Source organism: Telopea speciosissima, chromosome 7 (assembly GCF_018873765.1).
Source record: "Telopea speciosissima isolate NSW1024214 ecotype Mountain lineage chromosome 7, Tspe_v1, whole genome shotgun sequence".
Lineage (NCBI taxonomy): Eukaryota > Viridiplantae > Streptophyta > Magnoliopsida > Proteales > Proteaceae > Telopea > Telopea speciosissima.
Window position 1 is genome coordinate 61,995,245 of NC_057922.1, and position 18,837 is coordinate 62,014,081.

The 18,837-nt window shown below is 38.5% G+C and overlaps 2 protein-coding genes across 2 annotated transcripts; both read right to left on the reverse strand.

Annotated features, from left to right (window-relative positions):
- Nucleotides 1-3,355: 3,355 nt before the first annotated feature.
- Nucleotides 3,356-3,955, reverse strand: LOC122668758 (LOB domain-containing protein 22-like). The gene has a single exon (XM_043865291.1). It carries the CDS (start codon nt 3,953-3,955, stop codon nt 3,356-3,358), a length of 600 nt encoding a protein of 199 aa, XP_043721226.1.
- Nucleotides 3,956-6,207: 2,252 nt separating this feature from the next.
- LOC122668760 (adenylate isopentenyltransferase 5, chloroplastic-like) lies at nt 6,208-6,570 on the reverse strand. Its single transcript, XM_043865292.1, has one exon. It carries the CDS (start codon nt 6,568-6,570, stop codon nt 6,208-6,210), a length of 363 nt encoding a protein of 120 aa, XP_043721227.1.
- Between the last annotated feature and the right edge of the window lie 12,267 nt (nt 6,571-18,837).

Sequence of the window (18,837 nt, forward strand, 5' to 3'; positions counted from 1 at the left end):
CATCCATAAGAGGTAAAGAAAAAGGCATACCTATTCCTATTCCTCTTCCTCTTCCTCAAGTGATAGAAGTGGATTCAGATACCGAGGAAGTTCGATGGCTCACCTTCGGAGAAAAAAACATAGAACAAGGTAAAGATGTTTACCTTCCATGTCTTTCACATCTAGGTATCCCAAAGCTATTTGAAGAAATTATTGTATAGGAAAACACTCCATTTTTCCCACTTCTGTTACCCTAATTAAAATTGTGCGACTATTTTATTCCCACATGGATGTAAAACTCCGTGGACGAATCTTTCATCTCACTTCAAAATTGAAAATGTGTACTCATAGAGTTTGGAATTGAGGAACTATACAAAATTCTAGAGATGACTGCATAACACTAACCCACCTTCTATGATCCATCGATTCCATTTGATGACTACCCTGAGAAAAATTAAATCTGTGCCGCCTCGGTTCTAACTCATCCAATCTCCTCTTCGAGTATTAATTCCAAGCATCTGACACCCGTTGCCAAATTTCTTCAGCAAATTATTCAATCCAACATTTTACCCCACGATGGAAGAAAATATTATGTCATCCCATTTGAAGCTTATCTCATTTATAGCTTGCTCACTAGAAATACAATCAGTTTCCCTTGGATTGTATTGAATCATATGAAAAGATTCAAAGTTGACTCATATACAGGGAGCCTACCCTATGGACGTTTAATTACCTCCATTCTGACGCATTTTTGTGTGGATCTAACTGATGAAGTAGTCACTGATATCTCTTACGATATTGATGATTCTACACTCAAGATGTTGGGCGTGCCTCTATGGGAAACTATCTTAGATTTTGAAATTGAAGATAACTAGCAGAGTTGTCATTTTAAACAATTGATTTTGGGATTTTAATATTTAATATTGGCACATTTTTAGCCTAAATACTTCTTATGGCCTTCTATCTTTGGATCTATGTTTTCAGTATCTATGTGTTAACTTTGTACTTCCTTAACTTTGAATACTCCTTCATAGGAATGTGTTCAATTTTTTTTCATAAATGGAAGTCGAATAGAATCTTAATTGTGGATGGTGCACTCTGATGATTTTAATCTTATGTGCAAGATTATTCATTTATGCTGTGATATGTGCTCTAAGACCCCATTCATACTTGATAATGCTCATTGACAAGTGAAGCATAATTTTAGGAGGAGCCTTTTAAGTATTATGCTTACTTTATCATATATAGATCTAACCGGAAAAAAATATTACTGCCACTTAAGGTATATATTTAACTGTGGTAACAATTTACTACCATTGAAGACTCATAATATGATTGCAACTAAATGTATATACTTAACCACGATAATAATGTACTACTATTATCGGTTGTTGGTTTCTACCAGCATTTATGTGCTGTTGAATGGTGGCCTGGTGGGCTTCTTTTTAGGGTGGAGAGGGGGTTACGCTAGGGAGACCCCATATCTCCTATGCTTTTTATCTTGGCAGAGGAAGTTCTTTGTAGGGCAATTAGAAACTTGGTGTTGGAAAAGAAGATCTTGCCGCTACAGGGCCCTAGAAGTACTTTGGTCCCTTCTCATTTGTTATATGCTGATGATATTTTTATCTTTATGAATGGTTCTGTAAGATTCATCAGGAACTTGAAAGGGTTTCTGTCAAAGTATGAAAAAATCTCTGGCCAGCACATGAGTCTAGAGAAGAGCAAAATATTTGTGGGCAATGTTACCTTTTCTCTGGCCAACACTTTGGTCCCTTTTCATTTATGTTTGAGATGTTTTGTAAGCTTTAAATGCTACTCAAATGGATTGTATTGCCTAATTCTCTTCTCAATGGGCAAAACCTTTTCTCACTTAATGACTTTGTGAATATATCCATCAATTGTTTATCTGTTTCAATATATTCAAGGACAATTTTACCTCTTTGATTGGTATCTTTAAGAAAGTGAACCTTCAGAGATACAAAAAAAAAAAAAAAAAAAAAAAAAAACAAAGAAATATATCGCTACAATAATAAAAGTTGGCTTTAGCATGCCCCTACCCATGCGCCATTGTCTGTACCCACCACCTTCTCCCGCAATCTAGCTTTTGCCACATCCTAATTGTGCAGCCGCAAAAAATATACATTTAGTAGCAATATTTATCTATCGTTGAAGAATATAAACATTTAGTGGTGGATTTGTGCTGCGTTAAAAATATAAATTTAAAGGCTGCAAAATTTTACGCTAGATATACATAATTAGTATGAATATTATAAGCATCCAATGGTGGAACCTTATTACCATGGTTAAGTACATACATTTAGTTGCAGTCATATTATGAGCCTTCAATGGCAGTCAATTGTTACCACGGTTAATATATAACTTTAGTGACAGTAATATCTTTTTTCAGAAAACAATAGCAATAATAATTTACCGCCACAAATATACATACATAGTACGTATATCATATGCATTCAATGGTGGATATTTTTTTTTTTAATCATTGTTAAAGTATTCATCTAGTGACAATTAGATAAACCGTTGCTAAATGAAAGGATTAAGTGGTGGTAAATTAAAAAAATACATATATAAGGTTATATTTTATGTTGATAATTACTGCCGCTAAAAAATTATTTAGCGGCAGTCTTTATTTACTGTGTTATATACATTAGAGTTACAAAATTTTTTTAAAAGCGCCGCTCTAATGCTCATTTCTTCTAAAGTATGCATAACATTAGCCTTGACAAATGACAATTATCAAACTTTTTTTTACGGAAAGAAAAGGAAAACTGTACATATGAGGTACCAATATAATGTTTACTCGATCACCCAAAAAAAAAGAAACTATCATCTAGTTTTTAATGGTTCTAAAGATTGCAAGACTTCACACTGTTTGTCTATGCATTATCTCACTCTGGTGGATCATGTTGCTGACAGAAATATCCTCGACCACATTGCTTAACTCTTCGAAGGAAAATGATCATTTTTCTATTTTTCTTGAGGTATAGCTCCAACACTGTAATTCATGAATGGAAAAGAACATTTAATTAAAACCCTAAAATAATTTATGCATAAAGAGTTGGAATGCCGGGTTACTTCATACCTAGATTCTCTAGCATCTTTGAAGTTAATACGAATTTTTTTTATTGGAAGAGGTTTCCATCACCCTAGCAGTGGTTTTGAAATTTAAGGGCTTGATATCTTCACATTCTTGTGGAGTTGAGGAATGAGTAGTGCATCCATGAATTAACTTTTTCATGTCGCTCTCGGTAGTATTTGATTTAATATTGGCCTATATAGACAAATCTCAACCACAAAGTTGTTATAAGTAAATCATATTAATAATTAAGATAGTACTATGACACTATTATCTCAAATTTCAGATTTCAGATCTTACAGAATCAGGTAGTAAAGCAAGCATCTGATAATTGTAGTCGCCGAATTGCTTCAGCAATTGTGAAGAAATGGATGATGATGATGATGATGATGATGATGAAGTTGAAGCTAAAAGTTCAAAGCATAAGAATTGCTGGTTCTTCAGTAACTGTTTTATTTGTTCTTTTTGTCTTTTTTGGTAACAAGTAAACTGTTCGATTTGTTCTTTTTGCTGATGAAAAATATGTTTTTCTTGTTGTTTACAATATGTAAGCTGTTGGTTAACAATGGCAATCTCATTCTCATTAAATTTTATTTGTGATTGAAGCTTGTGGATGATACCTACAATACCATTCACAGGATCATACTTCCTTGCTTTGGACTCCAACACTATCGATTTGATGGCTTCATTTCTCTGCTCAGGCTCGATTTTGTTCAGGATCTTGTTGATGCTACTCACACCATAGTGCTTTTGGACATCGATAAAGTCTTCTTGTCTACTTTGAGGGAAGTATAGGGATAACAAACACCTTTCATCACACTTTATCTTCCTCTGCTTGCATGCAGCACAACCTTTGCCACGACCATCAATCCTTTCCCCCATTCATTTTTTTCTTATCTTATTACAAACAAAACAACAAATACCACTGAAGAAAACTACTTAACTATACCAGAGAACAGAAAAAAAAAAAAAAAAAAAAAAAAAAAAAAAAACAATATATATCTGAGAAAGAAGATATATCTGAGAAATAGGAAATATTTTATCAGATTTGATTTTGAGAAGGTGAAAATAGAATTAATTGAATGCAGTATTTGAGTCTATAAATTAGGGAAAATTAGGAGTACCTAAAAAAGATATGGTGAAAAATGGAAAGTTTGTGTAAATGATTTCACTGCTATATTCTGTAGATTTCAGAATCTAGAGTATCCAGCTGGTTATCAGACCTTATCCCCTTACCATTAATGGAGTTTTCCATGTTTATTGAGACATTTATAGTGTTGAAAGATAGGAAAGAAAGTCAACTGGGAGTATGGTGGCAGTGACTATACGTTACTAACTGGAAATGTTTGTGGGCCCGTCTTTTCTTTTCTTTTCTTTTTTGGTAAAAATCATTTATTAAGGATAGCATGAAAGCTCATGGCTGGAGATTATGAAGATCATTAAGCCATGGATTGGAAATGGGTCACACCATCATACACGTCATCAATAGTGCCCTCCTTGCCAGGGAGTCAACACAGTTGTCATTCTCCCTTGGAACATGATTGAAAATACATATGTCAAGTTAAGAAGAGAGATGAATAATATCTTCTAGAATTCCTCGAAACCTTAGTAGAGATGTAGAGATTCCCTTCTGTAATTAAGTAAGAGACAACGACCTTATATATTATCCGATGCGATAAGAACCCTGTCATGGCCTTCAAAAATACACTTCAACAGAGATGATCACATATGATATAGAGTCGTTGATCATGTAGAGTCGCATAGAATGTGGAGATCAATGTGGGATTGAGGATGATGTGGAGTTAATATCTCCATGGAATGATAGGATTAATAGTACTTTCACAGCCGCTAGAGTGTCGTTAGTTTAAGTTTAGGTCAGAATCATGTATCCATCCACTCGAGCATTTCTCCCAATTTCTCTATTTTTAAGCTCTCTGTAATTGATCTCTATTTCTTTGCTTGATTTATGAGTTCTCAAGTCTTTGGATTCTTGTATTTATGTTGTTTAATAGAATAGAGACTCATCTCCTGAGTCCTATTAAGCATGGAGAAACCTAGCTAGGACTCACCTTCGTCTGGCACTCCATTTTCAAGAACAAAAAAAATCTTAATATAGCATGAGCTTCCCATGTTGTTGTCGACGTAACTATTTTTTAAGGGGTGCTGTTCTCTGTGCCGCAACGCAGCCTGCACCCAAGCACATGGGGGTGGGCGCAATGACCACCCTGCCCCCTGCACAGGCTGCCCATATGCCTGGGCGTAGGCTACGCTGCGGCACAGAGAATATTCTCCCATTCTTTAATTATCCTTTGTACTCGATCGTCGTCCCAAAACTCCAAGAGGGTTCTCTATAATTGAGAGACAAATCTTGACTCAAATATGGGTTTACTCGACAAGCAAAGGCAACAGCAGCGACAATCGGGCACTCAATTTTTCATTTTTATTAGTGGAGGAAGAAGATGATTGTATTTTCAGAGAAATTACTATAATCTTACCATTATGCCCTTCATTTGGGGTTTCAAATCATGAAGAATCAAAGGTTATGATGAAATTACTATTTTGACCCAAAAAGGTCCCACAACAGAACAAAAAAAAATGAGGGTAATAAAAAACTTAGGTTACAACTTATTTTGTCAAGTAGTAAGTGATCCTAAAGCATAATTAATTATTTATTGTGATTATTTTTTTGGTAAGAATTTATTGAGATATTACCCTATAAGGTACATTAATGTGGCGATTCTTAACACAATCTGTATCTGAGGACCGAAGATGATTGACCTTAGTTTTGATGTCTAAGGCAATAGATCAGCTTTAAATTTGACTGTATGAGTTTGAAAAAGATGTTCACATTCTCATACTCCTTTCCCACCAAATGTGGTACATTGTTGATTAACGACCAATGAATGATGCTAAGAAAATTTTTGTCTTTGTCTTTTTTTCCTTTAAAGGGAAATGTTTTACGACAATTTATTCCATCCTAAAGTTGTAATCATTATTTTACAAAAGCCAACATGTGCCCAAGCCCCCACAATTTCTACACAAAAAAAAAAAACCACAAAACACAAAAGGGTAAACCACACAGCCTCCCTGAATCAATGCTCCCATAGACACCACAAAGAATAGAAATACTGCCATTAATATTTATCTCCATAGAGAAAACTGCTTACAATTTCCATACTCGGCTCAGCTACTTGCCACCGCCATTCTTGCTCACGTTGGAAACCACGCTTAAGGAATACCTCAGTGGCATCTAAGAGGTGAATATTCCATCCCTTCTCAACCCTCAAGCAATTAATCTTCTCAAATTGGCGACGAGCTAAGTCATATGTATTAGATTTCATTCTATCTATTCCTTCTTCAAACAATATCTCTAGTTTTTCTTTGTCTTCACAACTGGTGGCTTCTGCTCTGAAGTATGTATCAAGTTCTGGGACTCCGATAGATCGTCGAATGCCCTTGGAGTAATCTCCATCCATTGTGAAAAAATCAGACTTCATCGACTAAACCAGATTGGACCATCTGATCTACACGCTCGTATATATAATTCTTCAGGATAGGGAGGGAGACATGAACCCAAAGAAAACAGCACTCATACTTGTTTCTTAATCTTAGGGTTTCATTTTCTACCAGTGCCTCTATGTATCTATTGGACCCACCGACTATGATTGGGAGATTTCCCCGATCCAAGATGGAGGCCATTGCATGTAAAGCTTTTTCACAAAAGTCGGCTATGCTGAAATCCGCTTTAGGATTTATGATTCCTATTAGGTGGTGTGGAACACCACCCCATCTCCTCATCGGTGACTTTCTTTGTTACAATATCCAAACCCTTATGGACTTGAATTTTATCTGAGTTGATTACCTCTCCTTGGAATTTTTTTTTGGGTGAATACCTCTCCTTGGAATTTATTTGCAAGATATATGGCTAGTTTTAATTTCCCTGTTGCTGTCGAACCCAATACAAAAAGAATTTTTTCTTTCACTTGCTGATGGAGGTTGTTTTTGGTATCCATCTTCATTTTGCTGGCCTGAAATTCAAAATCAATTAATAATAGATGAGTATCCATGCAAAATGATTGAAAATTAAGAAAATATTTTTCCATTTTATTAACGATATATACTCTACGATTTGTCATTACATGGTATGATGACTTGGTGATTTTGATCATTGCATAGACATGTCTAAGTTATTGGAAGTCAGGTGTCAAATTTGAGAGCCTAAATCAATCAAATAAAACTTATTGCATATTCACATCCAAAAAATTTAGACTTTATCCAATATGCAACGCAGGCCAAAGTTTTTGTTGATGGCTTTCAGAATGGTGGCTTGGGTACATACTCAAATAGGTCATAAATTTTTTTTTGAATGAGTTTTCCTTAAGCCACAGTATAGAAGGAACGATGGCCGTCGTTGCATTTGGATGGATATAGAGGAACAGTAAAGGGGAATTCTGATCTCCAACATATAAAAGGGGTGTAATGATGAACAATTACCAAAATGGGGGGAAGGTTAATTCATTTTCATTCATACCTTCTTTCTCAGACAAGAGATGCACACGATCATAAGTCCTAAGACTGCGCAAAGAACAGCAAACACTGGACACAACGGAAAAAAAATTATAAGAAACAGATACCATCATTATCAAATAAGAAATTAAAAGTAGGAGAAGAGTTGGAGAAATATAGAAATTGAAAATGTATACGAAAAATGAACTAACAAAAGCAAAGAGTAATTCTCACTGCTTACTCTTGTTAATTACTCTTGGTGCAACACACAACAAAGCCTTGCAGGGGAGAAGACCTCACTTAAGCCTCAAAGCCTCAAATTACTCTTGACAACGACCTCTAATCTGGTTGACTCTATATATAGGAGAATACACAATTTAAATTGAGGAAGTAATAAATATATTTTTATCCCTTCACTTTTTCAGTAAAAATCTAATTTTGGGGAAAAGATATAACTGTCTTTTCTGCCCTAAAATCCAATCAAATATTTTAGCCCCCATACATATCCTTGGAAGCACAAAAAAACATTCCCCCTACATGATACATAATCTGAGAAGATTTTTCAGCATTAAATAGGTCAGGTGTAACTGTGGGCTAGGTTCATGGTATTGGGATTCATATTTGGCCAAGCAACAATCCAATTCCTTCTATTTTTTGAGCTAAGTTAACAGGGATGCATGCCAACGGTTTGGGTTGAACTGTATTTGTCCATCTAGCTAATAGTTTAGTTTTAGTATTTTAATCTAGTTTCCGTTGTAATATTCCGATGGAGATAGAAGAAAACCTGACACCTAACTGGTTCAATGTCCACTCAGGTTTCTAAAAGTGTGTAGGTTTTTTGGTTATTGAAAACCTGATCAAATACACCTTAAAAGCATCAAGAAACCCGTCAACCCACAAATAAGGCAAGACATGATATGAGTGCCATAGGAGATGTGAAGAAACCGAACTGGGAAAGTAAGAAAATTACATGAATAGAGATACGGGTATAAACACTTAAGGAAAGAAGGACCTAATGACGAAGATCTTTCAAATGTAATCAAAACCCAGACTAGACTACAAACAAATATTCAATAGTACCTCAGAAGATAACCGATAGGGGTGTCAACGGGCAGGGCTGGGCCGGGCTTGGCTTAAGCCCTAGTCCAACCCTAGGAGCCTTAACCTAAATTCAAGCCCAGCCAAACCCTGGCAAGGCCTAACAAACCCTCGGTTCGGCCCGGCCCGGCCCGGCCCTGAGTGACCCTTACTGCCATTCCAAAACTTCAGAAATCTTACCGAACTTTTTGCTTCGGTGTAGGGGTGTCAATGGGTCAGGTTGGGCCGGGCCTGCCCTAAACCCTAACCCGACCCTAGAGGCCTTAACCCCGACCCTGACCCTAACCCTAACCCGACCCTGTCAGGGTCAAGAAACTCTCAACCCTGACCCGACCCTGCCAGGGTCGGGTTGGTCCTGATTTATGGCACCGTCCACGTGTCTCATTAGACCATGTTTTTGTAACATAGGATCTCAACCTATGGAACAGCTAATAAATATGTTGAAAAAAACGGCGTGTATAGACTCTCTCTCTACAATTGTAACAGTGTCCCCTCAATAGGCCTGGAAGCTTATAGGGGCTACAACTAAATAACAATCATGTTAGTGACTCTTTTTATGGCCCTGATCAAAATAGTAGATGATCTACTCTTTTTCTGGGTTCCCACTTCATGATGATGACAAAGCTAGTAGTTATCTCTCTACAATTCTCTTCTGTCTTTTTTTTTGTTAAGAAAATACTTATATTAAGTATATAGTATATATATATATATATATATATATATATATATATATTATATACTTATAATTAATACAGGGTCGGGTCGAGCCGGGCCGGGCTAGGCCCAGGATCTAAACCCTGACCCGACCCGACCCTGCCAGGGTCAAACTATAACTAAACCCAAACCCGCCCTCAGGGTTGAAAAAACAGGGTCGGGCCCGGGCCGGGCTCAGGGCAGGTTCGGGCCAGCCGGGCTTTATTGACACCCCTACTTCGGTGTAATAGATTGGATTAAAACATAAAATGTACCACAAATACTCGTTGATATTGACCACAAGATCCAAGTATTAACAGATTTAACATGAAATAAAAATAAGTAATGGAAGATAAAGGAGTAAGAATCTAATCTCATAAAACTAGCTAGCTCATATTTTCAACTAAATGCAACAGGAAATCAGATTCAAAGGAGAAAGATAGAAGCAGGAAAATGAAAGATTTAACTAACTAAAATATGTATTTAATCTACTAAAATGTAAATCAAGAAATAAACATTACCTTGTGAATGAAGAAAATCTCTGAAGGTTGAACCTGAAATGAGATTTGGAGACCAACACATATGAATTCAAGACGCTTGTGTATAGTTTTCTCTCTCTCTCTCTCTCTCTCTCTCTCTCTCTCTCTCTCTCTCTATATATATATATATATATATATATATATATATATATATATAGGGTGCAAGTGTCGACCTGAGCCCACCCTAAGCCTTAACAGGGCTTATGTTGAGATACCTTGGCCCTGAGAGCGGGTCAGGGTTGGGGATTTCTGGCCCTGAGTCAAGGCCGGGCCGGGCTCCGGGCCAGGGTTGAGGCCTTACGCTAAGCCCGGCCCGCCCCAACCCGACCCTATCTTCTTCTTCATGCTCTTTCTTCTTATTTGTATTCTTCTTTCTTTTTTTTTTTTTTTTCTTTTCTTCTTTGTGCCATCTCGATTCGGGATGTCAAAACCCCAACCGGATAAGAAATTACTTCGTCTTTCTTTCTTTCTTTCTTTCTTCTTCTTCTACTAGGGTGGGACAGTGTTGGATTTTTTTGGCCCTGAGTCAGGGCTGGGCCAAGCCTAGGCCCAACTAAGGGGACTCAGGTTTGGGCTGGAGTTTTAAAAGGCCCAACCCGACCCTGTTGCAACCCTATTTAAAACCTTTTCTTGATGAATTTATTTCATCTTTCAGGCGGCTTTTATTCTAAATAGACAAATATCTAATAACATTGTTGTAGTTATTTGGTTACTATAACCCGCCCCCTGATTAGTGGGTTTTCCATTTTGCTAGCTTAGAGAACCCTCTCCTATATTAAAGGATGCGATGTTTCAATATTTTTATAAGAGACATTACAAAGACTATTATGTTGAAAATCCTCAAACTCTAGATTATCCTTTTTAAGAACTAAAGTAATAAAAGTATGGTTGACTCCAAAAGGTAAAGTTTGATTAATGAAAAAAATCCTTGATAAACACACAACAGATCAAACGATCAGGTCCCAACACTATTGATAAGAGATTGCTTGAAATCCATCATGACTAGTATCTCTGGAAGTTTCAAGATTAAAAACAATTGATTTAACTTCATCCTTGGCAGGAATAGTAGAAAGAGAAGCCCTATAGATGTTTCGCCCTCTTGGCAGGAGGAAATTACATGGATGACCCAACACTTCAAAGGAGACTCACTCATCTCTCATATTAGAAGATTTAGTATGGTATCCATGATGTATCACACCTGATGTTAGAGAGATCAACTGCTGTGCCGATTTCCTGGTCAAGTTTTAACATTCCTGCCATGAAGTTCATTTGTGTATGGACAGCCTTCCGGAGGCCCTTACCGTTACGATATGGAATGACGCTAGTGGGAGGAAATTCTTTAGATTGTAAACATTTATATTCTTTCCTACTTAATTAAAAATCTCCTTGTTCCAAAAAAAAACATAAGACAATAAATAAAGGGTAAAGTTCTCTATAACCAAGTCAGTTACAATAGACTTTGTGACTTGTCCGTAAGAGAGTACAATGTTTTAGGATGGGACTTTTTGGTAATTGGACTTAAAAGTTTGGAACCGCTCCCAAAAATGAAAACAAGGGTTAGTTATGTAACTTTCCATAAACAATTGCTAAAGGCCTATCCTTCGGTTTTTCTACTTTTCATCCTCTCAAGTGCGGTGCACCAGTGCACACTTGGGAATCCAACCGAAAAAACATGGGCGTCTTTTTATCCTCGTAAGTGTTGGATGGACAGTTGGATTCTCAAGTGTGATGCTTTGGGCAGTGCACTGCACTTGAGAGAATAAATTTCCTGATTTTTTCCTTCCATCTAATCTCTTGAGATGAAGCAGCCATAAGCATAACGGAACTCCAAATGCAATCGTTGTTAGTCTTACCGTCTCAAAGAAACTTTCAAAACACTCAATCCACCACTGAAAGCGAGGGAACTGTTTGTTTCTTCTTCCGTTAACAAGAGACTGATGAGAGAGAAACTTTTGATGGGACTAGAGTAGCTTTTGGGCAATAAATTTCTTCTTCTTCTTCTTCTTCTTCTTCTCTCTCTCTCTCTCTCCACCACCTCCTCCAAGTTACTGGTCTCTAATATTCCCAATCAATTTTCAATCTCTTTCTTGTAAACCTAATTCTTTGGTATCATCAGTAATTTCTCTGGCAATCTTGTAGCTTCTGATTATAGGTTGTGATTCTTTCTGTCATAGGTCCTTTGTTATGAAATATTCCATGAATAGATTGCTGAAGTGATGGATGGAGAATTTCAGGAGTAGGGAGTGTTAATGTACATGGTAGGACCGATTCAATATTAGTGTATATGGTTATACATGTTAGGCATTGACTTTGATTTTTATATAGAGTTATTTATTATCTCTTATAGTTAACTCTTGTATATATACCCTACACTACAATAAATGAAATACACAGAGTTTTGACGAGGAACCCTTTAACACCTTTAGTTAATATGTTATTAATTATTAAAAACTCCACATTTTTTAATAAACATGTGAAATGACAGGATTACCCTCATTTGAAAAAAAAAGTATTACAGCTTTTTTTTTTACCTACCTTAATTACAACAAGTTTTTCCCAATAAATATAAATTAAGAAGAAGCTTTGATTAAAAAATTGGAACAATCTAATGGAGCTAAAAGCTCTTGACTCTTGGAATGTTGTATACAATTTTAGGGCAAATTTCCTTCATTCTTCATAAGTATAACATTATCAACATAATCTTAAAATTCTAAACTTAGTTCTTTCTGTTTTTTAGGGCATTTTTCTAGTAAATTTAAATGACCATAAACATGAGCGAAAGCAAGAGCATGGGATCTTCCCCATCTTAGAATGAATGAATGGGTTATAAGTATTTCACTGGAAAAGGTTCTAAACTGCTGGGGTAAGGATGCCAAGCTCTCCTATGTACAATACTGTTTCATTGCATCTAATTGGTGCACTCCCCTGTGCCGCTTACTTAGAGAATTCTCACCCTTGTTTTATGGTGAAAAAGATTCTCATATCGACCATGAGGGATCCACATTAACACACACACTCCTCCTAGCATGGGAGATTCCTCCCATACTGGCAGCGTGGAAAACCCTACCCCTTATTTCACATACCCCTTAACCTTCCTATCTCGCTCCTGTCCCTAATTCAATTTCCGTTTTAATTCAATTAAAGTATCTACCTTTTGGATATCTGAATGCTTCACAGGGGGTCCAGGTTAGGTAGGTTCCAGTAATATTGATTAAGGTTGTGTTTGGTATTGGCAAAATCCAAGCCCAAAAACTTAACCTGTTGTGAATTGTGATCCTAACTTTTCATTGGTCGCTCCCCAACAGGAAAATCGTGATTATACCCTAAACCATTTTAACAATGTTTTCTGAACCATCATTATTGTCGATAATGGTAAGGTGATTAATCATTCTGAATCATCATTATCATGGAAAGACTAGAATAATTAGTATTAGGTGGGTCACGCCAAAGTTGGTTGCTTACATATCATATGTCAATTAGCAATAAGTCTTAATATGATGGGTACACTGGGCCTGGGCTCAGCCAGGTTAGATACTAGGTATGGGCTTATTGGGCATGTTCAACTCTTTTTGCAAATTTAAAAGGACGAAGTTTTCCTCCACCCATAGAGGACGGTTCACTTACCATTCTAGGGATCACAAGCCTCCCCTAAGTTTTTGGTAGGTTCCAAAATACCTTCCCGATACCCATTCCTGCCCTCTCCCAACCCTTGGTAAATGAGATCCCATTCACCGTGGATGGAGGGAAACTGATCTCATTCATTGTGGGTGGAGATAAACACTCGGTCCAGTTTAAAATATATAGATAATCTAGATAACAAGCACCAATTTGAAGTTTACAGAAGATGAACTCAGCAGTACACTGAACTTAAGCTAAAGATTCTTCACTGTAGGCAGAGTTTAAAAACATGGAATCGGGATCCATATCGGTTTTTGGTCGATTTTGATCCAAAATCAGTTTGGATCGGTCTGGATCAGCCTCAGAATTTGCATTTCCATATAAGATTGACCTGACACAGATTAGGGGAAATCGGGCTTAGCTTCGGCTTATCCAATTCGATTCGTAAACTCTAACCGTAGGTGAAGGAAATCTCATCAGTGGCTTCCATGATGACATGCCCTCTTATACGACGAATAATCAAACTACTCTTCCCATTGTTTTTGGAGTTCCATCTGAGTGCCCAAAACCTTTGAGTGAAAGGTACTCTTTTTATCATGGATTAAAATTCTCTGCAGTGCATTGATCTTGTGGTGCACTGCAGTTTGGGCTGGAGAGCTCAACACATGGAAGATGCTTCATCCAACAGTAAAAGCTTGATTGATCTAATTTTTTTTTTTTTCTTCTCGAGCTTGGCACCGTTGAATATTGCATCATCCATGTGTCAAGCTCTCAAGCCTAAACTGTAGTGCACTGCAAGATCGGGTGAAGAAAAACTCAGTCCATCAATTTATAGCTACGTAAGATATAATCCATTGAAAAGAGTATCTTAACCATTATTAATTAATCATTTAATGACCTCCTTATTGCTATCTGTAATCGTCACGACTTTTTATAAATACTTTATTATAAATCTTACTTGTATTTGAATATTTTGGTATCATCAAAGCAACTAAATTCTATTCAACAAAATTAACAATAGTATTCTAAATTTTAAGGACATTAACAATAGTAATAAAGATCATGATAAAGGTACGTTAGATGACCCACCGGCCTAAGTTTTGCTAGGTGGTTCAATGGTTCTGATATTTAATGGACAAGTACACCCTAAGATGCCCTTGGTCACATACCACTATACCAGGATTTAAATGGAATGGACTTGATGAAGCTTGCCAGATAACAAAATAGAGCATTGAAAAATCTAGGACTAAGGGGAAGATTGGTTCCTCACTTGTGAAATTACTGCAGTAATTTCACAAGATGAGTCCCTATTTTTACCCCAATGATCCCAAAGGTGGCAGCTCGGGACTCCTTGCTAGAGTCTTGAGGTGCCTGTTAGATTTAAGAGTCATCTTCAAGGGTGGGGGTGAGGGTGGGGGTGGGGGTTTAGTCATAGTCGATGCTCTCACTTCATTGTCTATTTACTCTTCCCCTTTTAATTAGAATCACTCCTAGTGCAGTACTAAAAGGGTACATAATCACCAAAAGGGTGCATTGACATACATGAGAGGGTATTGTGTCACACGGGAAGATAATTTTTTGAATTTAAGACTAATATTGAACACATAGCAAATCCATACCATTTCCAAGTTACCCAACAATCAAAATTACCACACCATCTTCCATATGACATAATTAGATGAGCTACTCAATCAATCAAGCTTAAATGAATGAGTCACTTAGTCAACCTTTTGCCTAATAGTAATAAGTAACACATAAATGTGTAATGACAATTAATTAATGTTGAGGGACACCCCACCCCACCCGCCCCCACCTCCTCTATTCTATTTCACCAATATTTTCAAGTGATTGATGAGGATCTGAGACCTCTAGACAGAGTTTCAAAATTAGGATCAGATCGGCATGATCGTCTAAGACCGATCCCAATTCTGGCCAATTCGACTCTTCGATCAAGATCCTGATTTCGTGGTTTTAAACCCTGCCTCCAAAGGAAAGGTAGAAACATCATATGGATGGTTTTGATGAATTTTGCATTTTTCTTTTTTTGATGGCAAGCAAAAATTATATAGCTAAGTAACGTAATTACATCCTAGGACCTGGGAGGAAGTATCAGTTCTATACATTTGACAAGTTAGACCTTTTAAATGTTCAGTGGTATCCAAAAAACTAAGCAAAAAGGGTAGATAAGTTCGTGAAATGTGGGATCCTATATGAAAATTAAGCATCTTAAGTAGAGTGGGATTTGAGACCTAGATATTAGAAATTGAAAGTTTATGCTGCTGTGCGGCTTCCCAACCTACCCATAAGCCAAACACTTCAGCATCTAGAGCTGTTGATGTCTCCAAAAAACCTATATTCGTCAAGATAGCCTGACCGTCTAACAAAACCTTATAATCCCACCGCGCTAATTGAGAATCTGATTAAAAAACACCTGCGACCACCAATCTAGATAAGTTCAAGTTAAGCGAGTAATTAGTAAGAGTAGATGGCAATAATAATTGTGAAGCGCCCACGTCACAAGCCTTAGAAGGGGGGGGGAAATAGTCATCTCCGCTAACCAGCAGGAAACATTGTTAAGGACCACAAGCGGGTCCGCAATAGCATTACACATTACCACTTTGTTCCGCTCAGACCATACAAAATAACAAGTTACAATGAAAACAGAAAAAAACCAACGGAGGGAAGCCTTATCCAATTGAAGATTGCCAAGTAAAGAAGTAACGAGATCAATGAGAGATGGAGCAGCTAGATGCTCAGTTCTCAGTCCAAGGGGACCCGAAGCCCATATATGCTTAGTCCAAGCACAAGACAAATATAGATGCCAGATGGACTCAACACTAGAGCCACAGAGAGCACAGTGTGGCTCGATAGCCATCCAATTCGAAAGGGTGCCACGAGTAGGTAGTCCTAGACCGACGACAGAGTAGTTGGATCAGTAACAGTATAGGCAGAGCTCAGTGGTTCCAGCCCATCAGAAGAAAGGGACATAGCAGGAGGGGGAGGAGCAACATCAATAACCCAATCCCTAATCAGAGAGTGTAACACACGGGGATCAGAAGATGACAATAACGCAGAAGTAATAGTATCCTTGAGAGAGATAAACTCCGAGAGAGAAGCCGGGCTCAAGTCGTTCAAGGTCATCTTGCGCTTCTTAGACCGGGGGGGTGTAAACTATGAAGATCCCACAAAGAAATTGCCACCAAGGGAATGGGCGTGAGGTGCAAAAGAAGGACCACCCAACTGACAGGAAGGAGGAGGACCTTGTGCCGCCACAGAAGGCCCAGGAACGGACCAATGGAAAGTTTCCGCCATAGAGAAGAGGAAGGGCATAGGCGCAGCAAACAGTCCATCCAACGGTGGAAGAGTCGAAGAGTCAAAAGTGAGAGGGCTCTCAGGCCCAAGCCCAGGCATAGCCGGCTCCGTAGAAATGGCAATGGGAACTTGTGAAGCAGGATGAACCACAAGATGTGATATAGCCGCAACCCCAGTCGCAGAGCCAGTGACCGAATCTGAGATATCCATATCAGAAGAAGACCGAGATTCAGTCTTAGAAGGATCAGACATTCCCGCTAGGCCAGAAACCAGGTTAATCATAAGCGGCTTAGTGAGGACCGAGTTGAAGTACCCCAGGGGGGGGGGAAGGTAGGGTCCGAATGGCCTCTAATGTAAGGGCAATGAGACAAGTCATGGTAAATATGCCCACAACAAAAACAAAGAAGGCGAAGCTCATACTTGATTGTTACAGTGAGGAGTGACCCCTGACCATTATCAAACTGGGCCGAGATAATCAAGGGCTTCCGTTTATCGATCAGAATTTTGAACCGTACCGTATAAGGAGGCAAACCAAGCACACCAGTGTGAAGCATAATCTCACGGATATCTCCCACATCAGCCAACGCCTGACGAATATGCAACTGATCAAAGCAAGCCGGCCGAATATCAAAAACATGAGTCCAAACAGGAATGAGGTCCCATTCAAAGACATAATATGGATCATCAACGGAATGGTCCACCAGCTGCAATAGACACTTTTCAAACCACCAGGGGGCAGAATGCATAATAGCAGCCTTGTGCGAGGGGAGCCGACATTCAACCGAAAAACTGCCTTTATCAAAACACTTCACCATCAAGGCCCCACATGGCTCCCATAAATTTCCCAGAAAATAACAAAATGCATCCTTAGAAGGCTTCGGAAATCCCACCACATAGCCATGAAAGGAACGCCCAGCAACAACATCTTTGGATTGGTTAAGAGAAAGACTTCGGCGCATCCTAGATTCCCACAGAGCAAAATGTGGAGAACGGTCATCGACAAATCGAAAGCTAGACCCATGAAGATCGAGAACGATGGCGAGAATCAGACCGGGAACTGGAAGCACGATACGACATAGCGATTCAAAGCATTGTTGTTTTATGAAGTTCTTACAACATGATGAATTTTGCATTTAAACATCATTGATTAATATGCTTTTTCATTATTCACAAACATGGCATGTAGGATTCGACTCCTCTCCTGTGAGCCCAGCACCCAAGGAGTGTGCGATGAGGCATCCAATGATGTTGGGCTGTTGGGCGCACCAAGATGTGTGCCTATGTGGGGCCCAGCACACCCAACAGCCCAATGCCATTGGATGCCTCATCGGAGACTCCCTGGGCGCTGGGCTTGCAGGAGAGGAGCTTGATCCTGGCATGTAGGGTTATCCTAGAATGTACGTTCCCTGCTTGGACTAGGACCCGACCATCAAACCACCCCGGTTGGATCATTTAGACCATTGCCATGAGACCGGAACATCTAACGCCTAGACGAGTGGAGGATAACCGGATATCCCGGCATGTGGGAGTGGAGTAGTTCCATCCCCATAGTCGAACCTGATTGGTACGCAAAGTGGCCAAACAGATACTTTTCTTTGCTCTCTATCTGGGAAGGACCCTTGGACTTTCGGAGTTCGGCACTTCAGTCTTGTCTCTTCTCTTAGATCCAAAGTTTCGGTTCTAAATGCCGATAAAGTCAAAAGTGGACCCACATAACCCCACCCAAGTACCAATGCTGGCCCAGTTCTTTATTAGGACTCACTCGCTCATGACCGTCTGATTGGAATTTGAGACTAAATTCCTCGCTGGTTCGGTTGAATCTGGAGGAGGAGGAGGAGGAGCTTTATAACGTATACGGCTCTATCTATCGATCTACAACGAACTATAAGTGACTGGTGAGAGGTTCCTTTTTGTTGGCCTCCTCGGCTGCTCCGGCCTTGCCTACCCTTTTTATTGCTGTGATTCCTTTTTTACTCTCTTTAGCTGCGTTTGGTGACA

Coding starts and splice junctions, on each gene's coding strand:
- LOC122668758 (XM_043865291.1), bottom strand. CDS start 3,955: ATGGGGGAAAGGATTGATGGTCGTGGCAAAGGTTGTGCTGCATGCAAG.
- LOC122668760 (XM_043865292.1), bottom strand. CDS start 6,570: ATGAAGTCTGATTTTTTCACAATGGATGGAGATTACTCCAAGGGCATT.